This window comes from Raphanus sativus, chromosome 9 (genome assembly GCF_000801105.2).
Source record: "Raphanus sativus cultivar WK10039 chromosome 9, ASM80110v3, whole genome shotgun sequence".
Taxonomy (NCBI): Eukaryota; Viridiplantae; Streptophyta; class Magnoliopsida; order Brassicales; family Brassicaceae; genus Raphanus; species Raphanus sativus.
The window spans coordinates 21,167,319-21,180,319 of NC_079519.1; the positions used below are offsets into that span (position 1 = coordinate 21,167,319).

Below are 13,001 nucleotides of genomic sequence, written 5' to 3' on the forward strand. Positions count from 1 at the left end.
GTTGTATGGATCTTGGCATACCAATAAAATCTACTGTTTGCGGAAGTCATATCATATCACAGAAGAAAGACACATCGCATTGAAGTACTGAACAAGGTGGAAGAAGAAATAGAGAAGATAAAAGAAGGAAACCAGTTGGATGATATCGCATTATGGAAGGGCATAGCAGGTGACATTTCCACTAAAAACACTTGGCTTGCGATCAGAGAAGAAGGCCTAAATGTATGATGGAGTCAATATGTATGGTTTACTCATGCCATGCCAAAGTATTCCTCTCACATATATACTGCAATGAAAAATAGGCTATCTACATCTGACAGGATAATAAAGTGGAATCCCAACATTGATACTACTTGTGTGCTATGCAAACAGAATATAGAGACAAAGAATCATCTCTTCTTTTCTTGCTCTTACTCAAATCAGATTTGGGGAAAGCTGATGAAAGAACTGCTACGGACACAATACACAGAGGAACGAGATGATATTATTGCTCTTTTGCTCGACAGACAATACAATCAAGTCAAGCTTTTCTTGATGAGATATGCCTTTCAAGTGACTGTTCACACAATTTGGAGAGAAAGAAATCGTATGAGACATGGGGAGAAACATCTTCCTTACACTTTGACTCTTAAGACCATCGACAAAACTATAAGGAATGGGCTCTCTACTATCAAACGACATGGTGATCACAGAATGGAGGAAGGGCTAGATAATGTGGTTTGGTACAAGATAAGTCTAGTCAAATAGAGAAATAGTTTATTCTTTACACAATTCAAACCCAAATTTAAATCTTTTGTACAAATGTGGTTTTTTGGATGAATAAAATTGAACATTTATTCAAAAAAATGCAGTATTGAGATGGTCTTAGTCTATAATGATCTAAGTTTCATTCGATTTTTGCTTATACTATGTGGTTAATACTGTTTTTATTTGTATTTACGTTATGTATCTAATACTATTTTTTCCACAAATTATTATCACAGGAGATAAGATATTCATCCCTCTTTAGAAAGATTTAGTTTGCCATTTGGATATTAGATTAGGAAAGTTTTTGCTGCCGACAAAGACTACAACTTCAGTTAGATCACAGTGATTATTTCTTCTTAAAACAAAATCACAGTGATTATGTAATTAAGGGTAAACCAATATTTGGGACGTTCATGTGATTAATGTACGAGGCATTTGAAGTAAATGTCCATAAAGAAATTAACAGATTTAAAAAAAAAACAGAATATACTTATTTTACCAAAAAAGAAGAATATACTTAGGTTATTCATTCTCCTCGACACCCATCACCTTCGCTTCCACTTCTTTCACATCCAGTGAATGAGTAACCTGAGCTCTATGGACATAAAACTTAACCACAACCAAGAAGAAGAGGAAGTTGATAAAATTAAGAAGCGCAAAGAACAAGTAATAATAATCCAACCTAGACTCATTAAGATTATTTAAAATCCATCCTCTTCCTCGTTTCTTCGTTATATTTGATACGGTCGACAACAAGAAACTGCTCAAGAAATTCCCTATCCCAAAACTCGTTAACGAATACGATGTCCCTAGACTTTTCATGCTATCAGGAGCTTGATCGTAGAAAAATTCTAGCTTTGCAACTTCCAAGAAAGCATCAGCTATACCCATTAGCACGAATTGAGGAAGCAAAACGAAGATTGTCAGTGGTAGTTTTACTCCCTTTTGGTGGATGAGTCCATGATCGGCAGCGACTTTGAGTCTATACCTGTTACAAAAATGCCAAATAAAAAAAAGAAGTAAGGCCACTAATAAAATACAAGAAAATATGGAATTACTACATAATGACATGATTATATATAATTATATAGTTCAATAAATCAACTAACTGAGTATGCCTTATTTATAACACAACAAAAATAAACTCATTCTAACGGGAATTTCGGAGGAAGACGTCTAATCTGATTTTCTGACAAATTTCAAATTTTATCATCAGAAATCTTTTGAAACAATTAATTTCGATTAGATTTCAGACGGATTCAGCTTCATGAGTTGCTTGTCTTCTTGTACTATAAGATTAAATATTTATAAAAAGTAGTCATACTTTTCTTAAATTTTAGCAATACCTTTCGGTGAAACATGCGACTATCATGAGGAGGATGTGGATGATAATACCAATTCCCATTCGTTGAAGCAAAGTAATGCCTCTTGGATTCCCTGTGAATTTTCGGATTAGCTTGACAAAGCGTCGATCATATAACACAATGGAGACAAGGAATGAGACTGTAACAAAGGCAGCGAGACTCGCTGGCGGGATGCTGAAATTTTCGGCGATCCTTGCGTTTAGAGTCGTTCCTTGTTTGACAAACAAAGTGTTGACTTGAGCGAGCATCACGCTTGGGACGAAAGTTGCACACATGACCGGTAACATATTAAGCATTTGTTTTGTTTCTTCGACTTCTGTGATTGTACAAAGATTCCACTGATCTGTTGTTCCTGTTTTGAGTGAAGCTCTGTCTAAGAACCTGCAACACATAGTTGGTTTCATGTTAGGTAAATTTCATTGATGAGTATCTCAATATGAGTAACTATTAAATGTGTTACAAAAAAAAAGAGTAGCTATCCCTTAGACATTATTTGTGAAGTGATTTGCCAAATGTCTCTCTACAATCGTTTTTGTAAAAAAAAATATGACATGACTATCAAGATTGATGACATGTCATATGTTAAATATGACATGGACAATTACATTTAATGTTGATATATATTTTTGGAAAACTTTTTAGAATATAGCAATAAATCATATATTATATTTAATGTTAATTTATATTTTGGAAAACTCTTTAGAAAATGTTAATAACTCATAAATCATTACTGAAATAAATATATTCAAATATGATATTTGAATTTCGAAATATTAATTAATTTTACTTTTATAGTTATACAATTTTTATTATCTAAAATTTCCAAAATTTTCTGCATTTTAAAAAAAATTATAAATTTCTAATTGTAATATCATTAGTTTCTTTTAGATATCTACAGATTCTATAAGTGTTATTTAGTTTTAATTTTTGATAACTATACAATTTTTATATGATTTTAGTAATTTTGTACAAGTTGATTAAATACATCTAACCAAAAGAAATAGATAAAAAAAATTATCTAAGATTCTAATTTTAAATATTACATATATATTCTTAAATAATAGGACATGCTATTAAGATTGATGACATGTCAAATACGAGATGGATAATTACATTTAATGCTGATATATATTTTGGAATTTTTTTTAGAATATGTTAATAACTCATAAATCATCACTAAAATAAATATATTAAAATATGACATTTTGAATTTCGAAATATAATTACTTTACTTTTATAATTATACAATTTTGTTATCTAAAACTTTCAAAATTTTGTGCATTTTTTAAAAAATTATAAAATTTAATCGTAATATCATTAGTTTTCTTTTAGATATCTACAAATTTTATAAATATTGTTTAGTTTTAAGTTTTGATAACTATACAATTTTTATATGATTTTTAGTAATTGTTTACAAGTTATTTAATACATTTAACCAAAAGAAATAATTAAAAAATATCTAAGATTCTATTTAAATATATACATATATATTCTTAAATATAATTTAAAATAAACATAATTATTTCTCTTAATTTTATGCTTAATTAAATGATATTTATATTAATTATTGGTCAAAATAATAAAATATATAATATTAATAAACTGAAATTTAATTATAATTTAATTTTTATAAAATTTATCACTGCACATGGTGCAGGAAAACACCTAGTTAAATATAAAACTATTGGTTTTAACATAATTTTGAGAAATATTTAAATTTTAAGTACAAAAATATATTGAACTAGTTAGAAAATGACATGAGTATCTAAATTTTTTTGTTGAATATTTTTTTTTGAATGTAAAATTTTATTCAGTCAAAACCTTTTTACATCAAGTGCTTTTGCTTTGTTGAGTATTTCAAACAAGAACTCTTTCTATTTTTTAGATTTCTTTATTTTTAGTTAGCTAGATATTCTCTTAGAAGTTAGAACCTTGTAATGAGAAATATCTTATTATACTCTATGATGTTCAACAAACAGAAAAATATGAGTCGTACGCACCTAAATAAATATTCACATTACCTTAGACTCTTAGTGGACTGGATCGGAAATGTGCCTTTCCGCTCATATTCCATTGAAGGCAGCTCGTGGAATTGTGTGAGGTCGCGTGCCATTGGGGCATTAGCTTTGCGAAATGAAGCCACAATGACTCGAGTCATCTTCATGAAAGCGCTTCCGGCAGGGAGTTTATGGCGGTAATAAGGAGTGCCAAACAAAAAAACAAGGATGGATACAGCAAGTCCTAAAGTTGGAATCCCATAACCCCATCCCCAGCCCACATTATCTTGAACATAGACAAGAACTGTATTGGCGAAGAGAATGCCAAAGAAAATACTAAACATCCACCAATTGAAGAATGACATTTTCTGAACCTTCTCCTTTGGGTCGGTCTCGTCGAACTGATCGGCTCCTATGGTAGAAATGTTCGGTTTTGTACCGCCAGTACCAATGGCTAATGTGTATAATGCTCCAAAGAAAACCGCTAACTGAAGAACAGAGGTCTTTTCGCAGTCTTCAGCATTAGCCGTAGAACATTCAGGTGGTTTAATTCCCGGTATGGATACTGATAAAGTTAATACCATCATCCCCTGCAATTGATAAATGATTAAACCGGTTAGTTCAGGGCTGGGAGGGTTACCGATTGATTTAGTCTTCCTGATTCGTAATGACTAATGAGAAAGAAAGATTTTGATTGTTTCTCAATGGTTAGAGAAAAGAAAATATAAGTACCAAAAAATAGATAGTAGAAAAGATGACAAACGTGCGGTAGCGACCAAGATGAGCGTCCGCGATATAAGCACCCAAGATGGGAGTGAGATAAACAGTCCCGACCCAGTTGGTCACATTATTCGAGGACTTAACTGTGCCTTGGTGCAATTTGGTTGTCATGTAAATCACGAGGTTGCTCGATATCCCGAAATATGCCATCCGCTCAAATGCCTCGTACACTTTGTTATATCATAACATTGATTAATACGAGGAGAAGGTGATAAACTTATCAAATAATGCATGAGATTGCACATCAAAGTAGGAAATTTTTTAATTAAAAATCAGTATACTGTTTCACTTGGTAATTTGTATGGTAAATAGCTATTTTATTTAATGTCGAAAGAAAAAAAAACTTTCACGTATATAAATAAAAACTGAGACTTTGAGAGGTAAAGACAATTTAATAATTTAGAGTATGGTTGTTTGTCCAAGCACACATTTTCAAATTTGAACATAGAAGTTACTTCAAATCGTGTTTTCTTGCAAAAGAAAACAGAAACAAAATAATTTAATGTGGTATTGATGACCTCAAATCTGTTCCATATATTTTTCTTAATCGCCCGACGCGAAATGAGTGACTAAAAGAAATTATTACTTTGAATCTATAGATATTAGAAATTTAAAAATTATAGTCACAAATATAAAATATAATGAAATATCAAATGAATTTGTGCATCTTTATATAATGTAAGCTTATTTGCTTTTTTAGAAAATCTTGTGTAATCGACTACAGAGTTAAAGCCCGCAATAAATGTTTTGGTTGCGAGAATATTTTAGTAATGATGATTTGAGAAGCAGATTGTGGTGAGGAGACTTTCGGCTACATATTTATATAAGTAATGATATGGGTCTAGAGTTAATATGATGGAAACAAATTGCCATAATTATATAAAATATTCACTAATTAATACTCCATAACTTACGTTCCAATGCATATATAAATTTGTCTTAATATTCGAATGCTAATAAATCAACGCAGGTTAAATTTGGAAACATAATCTAACTTTCTTTTTATATGACCATAATTGACGAAAATTATTTGATGGTTTTAAAAATTAATAAATAAAAATTATGAATTGATTCAAAAATTAATTACAAAATTTTAGATATGCCTTAAGTTAATTCACGATTTGGAATATAAGATAACCAATATTGCGAATTGAATCCAAAAATCAATCAATAATCAATCAATAAAGATTACAACAAAACAATATTATAAAAGAATTTATTCCACAAAAAAACAGAAAATTATGACAAAACATACTAAGACGGCTATTCCAAATCAATTTGACGGCATGGATAGGATAATTGTGGGTGGAATATGGCTGACCGCTAATTCATATACGCCATAGCTATAAAATTGAGATGATTCTAATTATTAGTATGACATCATTAAAAAATAATTTTGTGAAAAATCGCTATACTCATTCGAGCTTTTTCAACACAATGATATACTTAGATAATCATTTTTATTCTCTAATAATTAAACTTTTGACATCGATACAGATTAGTTTATATATGTGAGGTTGATATAGAAATTTATGGCGTAAATGAATATTGCGATATTGTAGAAATGTTGATATATTAACTTCTGATGTTAGATAATCGGTTTCGTTCTCTAATAATTAAACCGGTTTCGTTATCTAATAATTATGTAGCATATAGTGAAATTCTGCGGATGCTCTTAATTTCCTTTTGAAATATATTTAAGAGACCTAGATTATATATAATGTGAAGCTGTTAAGACTAACGCATAATCACTCTGATTAATCAATTTAAGTGAACACTTTGGAGAGAGAGAAAAAACATAAAAGAAAAAAAGTTGAAAGTATAATTACCGACGAGGAACGAACAAGCTTTCCATCTACCTCTAATGGATCTTCGAACAGGATCGCCTCGAAGATCAACAGTTCCATCTTGTGTGTGATCATCTCCTACCTCTTCTACTGTCATTTATATCTCCCTCTTCGTAGTTTCGTAGCTTCTGTGTTTTTTTGTTTTTTCAAATGTGGCTATAATATACTTGTGTGAAGAGAGAATTAGCAGTTCTGTCTCATATATATACAAAGAAGATGATGCCTCACGTAGTGCAGACGTAACACATACAATCAGCCGAGAGAGTTGACAAAAATAATAGACTATGGTTCTCAATGCGGAAAGGTGCTGCTTCCATTTTAACATATTTATTGACTGAAGGGTGGTCAACAACTTAATAACAATACTCAATGTTTTGAAAACCCACCGGTCACTCACTCGGAACTATTATTGGGCGATTGGTCGGACCGGTCCAATCGGTTTAACCGGATTTTCAGTGATTCTTGTTTTATATATATTTAGTACATGGGTATACATATAAAATATATATACATATACATAAGTGAAAATCTGATTAACTGGAGAGGACACCTAGAAACTTTTGATGTTATAATTTTTTTCCTTTTTTTTCTCTGTAAATTACTTGAATTAAAACACGAAGATACACAAGCCAGCGAAAAGATGAACCTTTGATGTTATAATTTATAAATGACACATAGAATTAAAATAATTATTAAATAATAATGTTTGTGATCACTATTGTTTTACGCGTGATCACGATGGTATACATATAAAAGTTATAATAGACGTGACCATCAATGGATAATAATTTATTGTTATAGATGTGTATAACGAAGAGAAGTAAACAAATATATATAAAAAAAACTAAAAAAGAAAATAAATGATTTGGATTTTCAAACAAAGAGTTAAGAATCTGTAATCAAATTAAGAAGTTACCATTTCTATATCAAAATTAATGAAACGATCTTTAATATTTTGATGAACCCGTTTTCTTTACTGACCCGAGTCGCCGGTTTAGCCGGGTTTTAACCGGGTTAGCCGATTTAATTTAAATCCAAATTTTAAATCGACCAGACTCGATTAGCTTAACGATTTAAGGTCGGATCGTCCGGTCCGGTCCGACCGGCCGGTCTCTGGTTTTCAAAACCATGCAATACTATAATAGAAAAAAGAGTTGTTATAAAAGCTTTTACATTTGTGAACAAAAAAAACCTTGGCATTTAAAATCTTATAAAACCATTATAACACATCATATAAAATTCACTCATAAAATATATGAAATATTTTAGAAATCAGTTCAAAATACTTTTGGACCTTAAGAAATTGTATAAATATTTTCATATATTTATAAATAATTGTATGATATATTGTTAAACTATTATAAAACCTTATTTTAAATTTTGGAAAATTCAAAATTGAATTTTACAAATTTCAGTTTTTTAATCTTGTAAAACTTTACAAAAATTATTATCTTATAATCCACGTAGAATTTGCCACAATTTACATTGAAAACTGAAAACGACACTTATTTTAAAACGAGAATTCTATTCTAAAACGACAAGTAATTCGAAGCGAAAGAAATACTAAAATTAGAATTATATTTAAAAATATTCTGAAAGTTAACCGTATGACATCTTCCCATTAACCATTGGTTAAATAAGCAACTAGATTGTTTTATTGGTTCAATTATTTTTATGACAGACTATACTACACATACATGACAAACGAGTTTATTTTTTAAAGGATCTTCTGTATGTACTTAAAAATTTCCCTGGTCATTAAGAATTGCATTAATTTCATGGATCTGTTTGTTTCTTTTATTGTATGACGATTTTTGTTGTTGTTTAACTACTCTGTGTCATTGTTGAATAAAAACGATAAGAATATTGATAACGGATGGATGGTAGGACCGGGATATATCGGATATCCGGAGTATTTTAAGATATCCAGATTCTTGTCTATGTTTTTACTATTTTTATCTGAATATTGGATTTTCGGATATCCAGATGTCGGATATCTTTCTAAAAATTATAATATCCGGCGGATATTAAAATATAGATCCTTAAAATAAATAAAAATAATACTAAAATATAAAAAATTAAATTAATTTCAAAATAAGTATATATAATATTTTTAGTTATATCTATGTTTACTATTACAAAATTTATATAAATTTAAATATTTATTAGTAGAGAAATAAAAATATAATAAATAAAATTAATTATATATTCCTATTTTTGAAATAATTATCAATAAAACTACGGATCCGGATATCCGGATTGAAAATTCAAGATATCCTAATTCGGATTTGGTTTAGACAAATCCAATATTTATTATTCGGATTCGGATTCAGATCCTGCCCCTCTGGATATCCGAATTTTCAAAATAGATCTGGATCGGATCTTGGATCGAATCCGAATTTCTGATAATAAATCTCAGACCTAATGAATAGTAGTACAAATCAATGATTAATTAATTAGACTAAGTCGTTGTAGCCGAATACAATATGTTTTTTTTTGGAATACAGAATGTTTCTTTTATATAATTGGTAAAACAAAAACACAGCTGATAAAAAAAAATATATATATATATATATATATATATATATATATATATATATATATATATATATATATTCTAAAATTATCTGCATACGAAAGTCTCATTGTATAAAACAAATTTACCAACATTGTAAAAAAAACACAAATTTACCAACTAAATTATTTTAGGTTTGTGAAAATTTTATTTCCATAAGCAAATCAGTACTATATTTTCTTGGTGGTAGTATATATATTTTTCATACCATTATATATATATGTGTGTGTGTGTCAGCAGGGACGACTTTGGACAGAGCCAAGTGAAACATGGGTTTGGACCCTATTTTTAAAGATCCCGTTTTCAAAATGTTATGTAGTTAATTTTTTTTAACTTTTTATCATTTTATGTAAGGAAAAAATGTGCTAAAGAATGAAAAATTGATAATAACAAAACAGAACTGAGACCTATAGGATGTAAACAATTGTGCTTGATATTTAGCAAAAAAAAAAAAAGAACTGAGACTACAATTAACGTAAAAGACAAAATTTATTGTTTAAACCTTTTACATTGACCTTTAACTTTGTTTCTTCCTCTTTCTCCATGAATCTTAAGCTTTTTTCTGGTCTATAATATTTGGGTAGGCTCCCATTTTTTTCTTATTTATGCCCTCACTTATTGTAAGAACACCCATGTGTCTGTGCTGTTAACTGCTTATCAAAGATTCCTAAAATATGCTGAACATCCATTTTTCAATTTCCACTTGTAAACATTGACATGAATTTAATTTTAAAATTAATTAATCAGAATTATCATTTAAGTAATTCTGAAATCTGGTCATACTTACAATTTATACAATATGTTTCATAGTAACGTGTGTAATTGTATTCATTTATGCGTCCAACTACTTACTATATAAATGACAAATAAGTTTAATATTTTTATTAAGTTTCTGCATATGCTTACAGTTTACCGTGCCCGATCTTTTTTTTTGGTCATCAACAAAAACAAAACTCTCATCTTGACTCGGAAAACCAAGCTGGTAACTCTGAATCCACCATGCCTGATCATCATTTATTTCATGCTTTTTAAAATCATTGCAACGAAATACACGCTCTGACTAGTGTAATATTAAAGCTAAGTAGTAATATGATTTGTAATTCGATGTAACTTATAATAAAAATTATATAGTATAAAAAGTAAATTTATGTTGTAAGTTTGTAATAAAAATAAGAGTTACTATTTTCTAAAAACTATTGACTGATAACATTTTTGACGTGCAAATTGCATTATGAAAATTCTAATAAAATAAATGAATATATAAACATATAAATAATCAAATATTTATTAAAAACAAATAAACTTTAAGATAGTTCTTGAAAAAAACATTTAGATATTTAAAATTATCTAAATAATTATTAAATTAAAAAATTCAATATATATTATTTTCTTAATATTATAATCTAATAATAATATTTATTCTAATATCAATGATAAAATAATTAATAAGAACAATAACGTGACCTTTAAATTAAAAAAAATCTAATAAACTTTTGGATTTTGAAAATAACGTGATGCCACACTAACTTAGGGTCACATCAGAATTTTGTGATTGTTTTTTTTTGAATAATTAAATTTAATTAGCGTTAAAATTTTATATATAATTAGTTAAATTTAAAAGTTTGAAGAATTCAAAAAAATAAGAACAAGAAAGGTTATAAAAACCTTTGACTAACAAAAAATCAGGTAGAATATTTTGGCACAAAGAGTAGAAAATTCTAGTAACGTAAAGAAAGAGGAAAGGCGATGGCGACGAGGTCCTAGGGTTCGATGGGTTTTCGAGGGTGGGATCCGGGGAGACAAAGGATTAGAGGGGCGCATAATCTAACAGTTCTTGGTCGAGATGATGGGGCAACAAAGCAAAGGAAAGGAAAGGAAGATCTTATTCGAGGGTTTTATGGAAATAACGTAAAGTTTGTAATTGACATGGGTTGGGGCTTATTGCGACTTGTGGACAATATCGATCTATGGAGTCTATTGTCTTCATTTCGTGATTACAAGAAGTATCAAGGTATGAATCTCACTATTTTCACTAAGAAATCAGATTGTAGCCAGAGCTTGTCCATCGATATCTCATCTGCTCTTTGCAGATAAATGACAATTCTTCTGTAAGGTACAAATAGAAGAGTGTCAAACAATTCTCAGGATATTAGAGGAATGTGAGGCACTATCAGGTCAACTAATAAATTTTCAAAATATTTCGATTCAGTTACCGCAAAGCCCAACAATAAAAATCCCAAGGGAAGAGAAGCTCAGGACGACAGCTCATGGCAGACGCGTCAAACGCAAAACTAACTGGAAATAGAAGCAGATGACAGAAGCTCCAACAGGATATCCATCAGAAAACTAACCGGAACAGGAGACCCAAGAAAGAGCAAGAACAGAGATAATTCGAGATCGGTAAGCAACTGCAAAAGCGTTTCAGAGAGTTTCAATTCGATAAAACCAAGATGGAATCACCCGAAAGGGAAAAAATCTCAGCAATCAAAAAACATTCGAAGCAAAACTGAATTGAAAGAATATCAAAGAAACAGTTGAAAAGAAAAACAAAACTTTATAAAACCACCTGGATAAACTGGATGAAAACCACTGAAGTCCATCAGAAATGAGAGATGGATCTCAAAGTGATAGCCAGCCAAGAAGATGTTGTGAGAATCAGGGCGAAACCGGAAAATAATTTAAAATATAGTACGTATTATATATATTAAAAATAATTAGGAGGTTAATTTTTTTTTAAAATAATATAGTCACAAAAATTCTTAATCTTATTTTTTAAAAAAGTGGGTTAACTAAAAGAGATAAAAGATTTTAATAATGTTAAATATTTAGTTTTATCATATTATAAAATCACATATTATATTCAATATAAGTATTAAAATAAATAAAATAAAACTTAATAAAAATAACTTTTTGAAACTAAGTTTAAATAAATTATATTTTTCTTATAGAAAAAACTAGGAAGAAAAGCAAAACAAATTATAAAAGCAATTTTACGTAACAAAAATTTAGAGAAAAAGTGTTCTGTAAAAACAATGAGTAAGATATAATAGTCTTAAATATATATAGTAGTGTTTAGAAAATTTAAAAAAACCAAAACACACATTTTAGAGACTCGCACAAGGTTTGATGGGATTCTACAGATGGGAAGAAGAAAATCTGCTGGAGAGCATGGACAAACTTACCCTACCTAAGCAACTAGGAGGCCTAAGATTTAGAGATATCCAGTTGTTCAACCAAGCATTCCTAGGAAAAATCGTGTGGAGACTTATCACCAGACCTGACTCCTTGTTGGCTAAAGTCCTATTAGGGAAACACTGCCACAAAACACCTTTCCTCAAGGCCACGAACCTCTAATCCTCGTTACATGGCTGGAAAGGTATCTTTCACGGAAGAGACCTTCTCCTGACACATCTTGGGAAAACTATAGGCAATGGAGAGTCCATAAAGATATGGGCAGACTCATGGATCTGTCCGAAACTCGATGTAAAAGCCTTCGGACCAAGCCTTGAGCGAGACCAAGACCTGATGGTAGCGGACTTACTATCGAGGGAAAACAAGGAATGGAACAAGTCAATGGTAGAACAAATCCTCCCGGAGCTCTCATCCCGCACTCTCACCATCCGCCCCAGTATAAAAGGAACCCCAGACGCCTACATTTGGACACAACGAGAGTCAGGAATATACACAGCTA

At 30.0% G+C, this 13,001-nt stretch overlaps 1 protein-coding gene across 2 annotated transcripts; it reads right to left on the reverse strand.

The window, feature by feature from the left end:
- Positions 1 to 1,162: 1,162 nt before the first annotated feature.
- On the reverse strand, positions 1,163 to 7,017 carry LOC108831781 (protein NRT1/ PTR FAMILY 5.2-like). Of its 2 annotated transcripts, XM_056994371.1 has the most exons (6): positions 6,718 to 7,017; positions 4,841 to 5,058; positions 4,133 to 4,698; positions 2,094 to 2,492; positions 1,430 to 1,735; positions 1,163 to 1,342 (listed from the first exon to the last, which is right to left on the reverse strand). In XM_056994371.1, the coding sequence occupies exons 1-6, from the start codon at positions 6,830 to 6,832 to the stop codon at positions 1,270 to 1,272; spliced, it is 1,677 nt and encodes a 558-aa protein (XP_056850351.1). In that variant the 5' UTR covers positions 6,833 to 7,017; the 3' UTR covers positions 1,163 to 1,269. The 2 variants fall into 2 exon arrangements, with proteins under 2 accessions (XP_056850351.1, XP_056850350.1); XM_056994370.1 differs by having other exon boundaries at positions 1,163 to 1,735.
- Between the last annotated feature and the right edge of the window lie 5,984 nt (positions 7,018 to 13,001).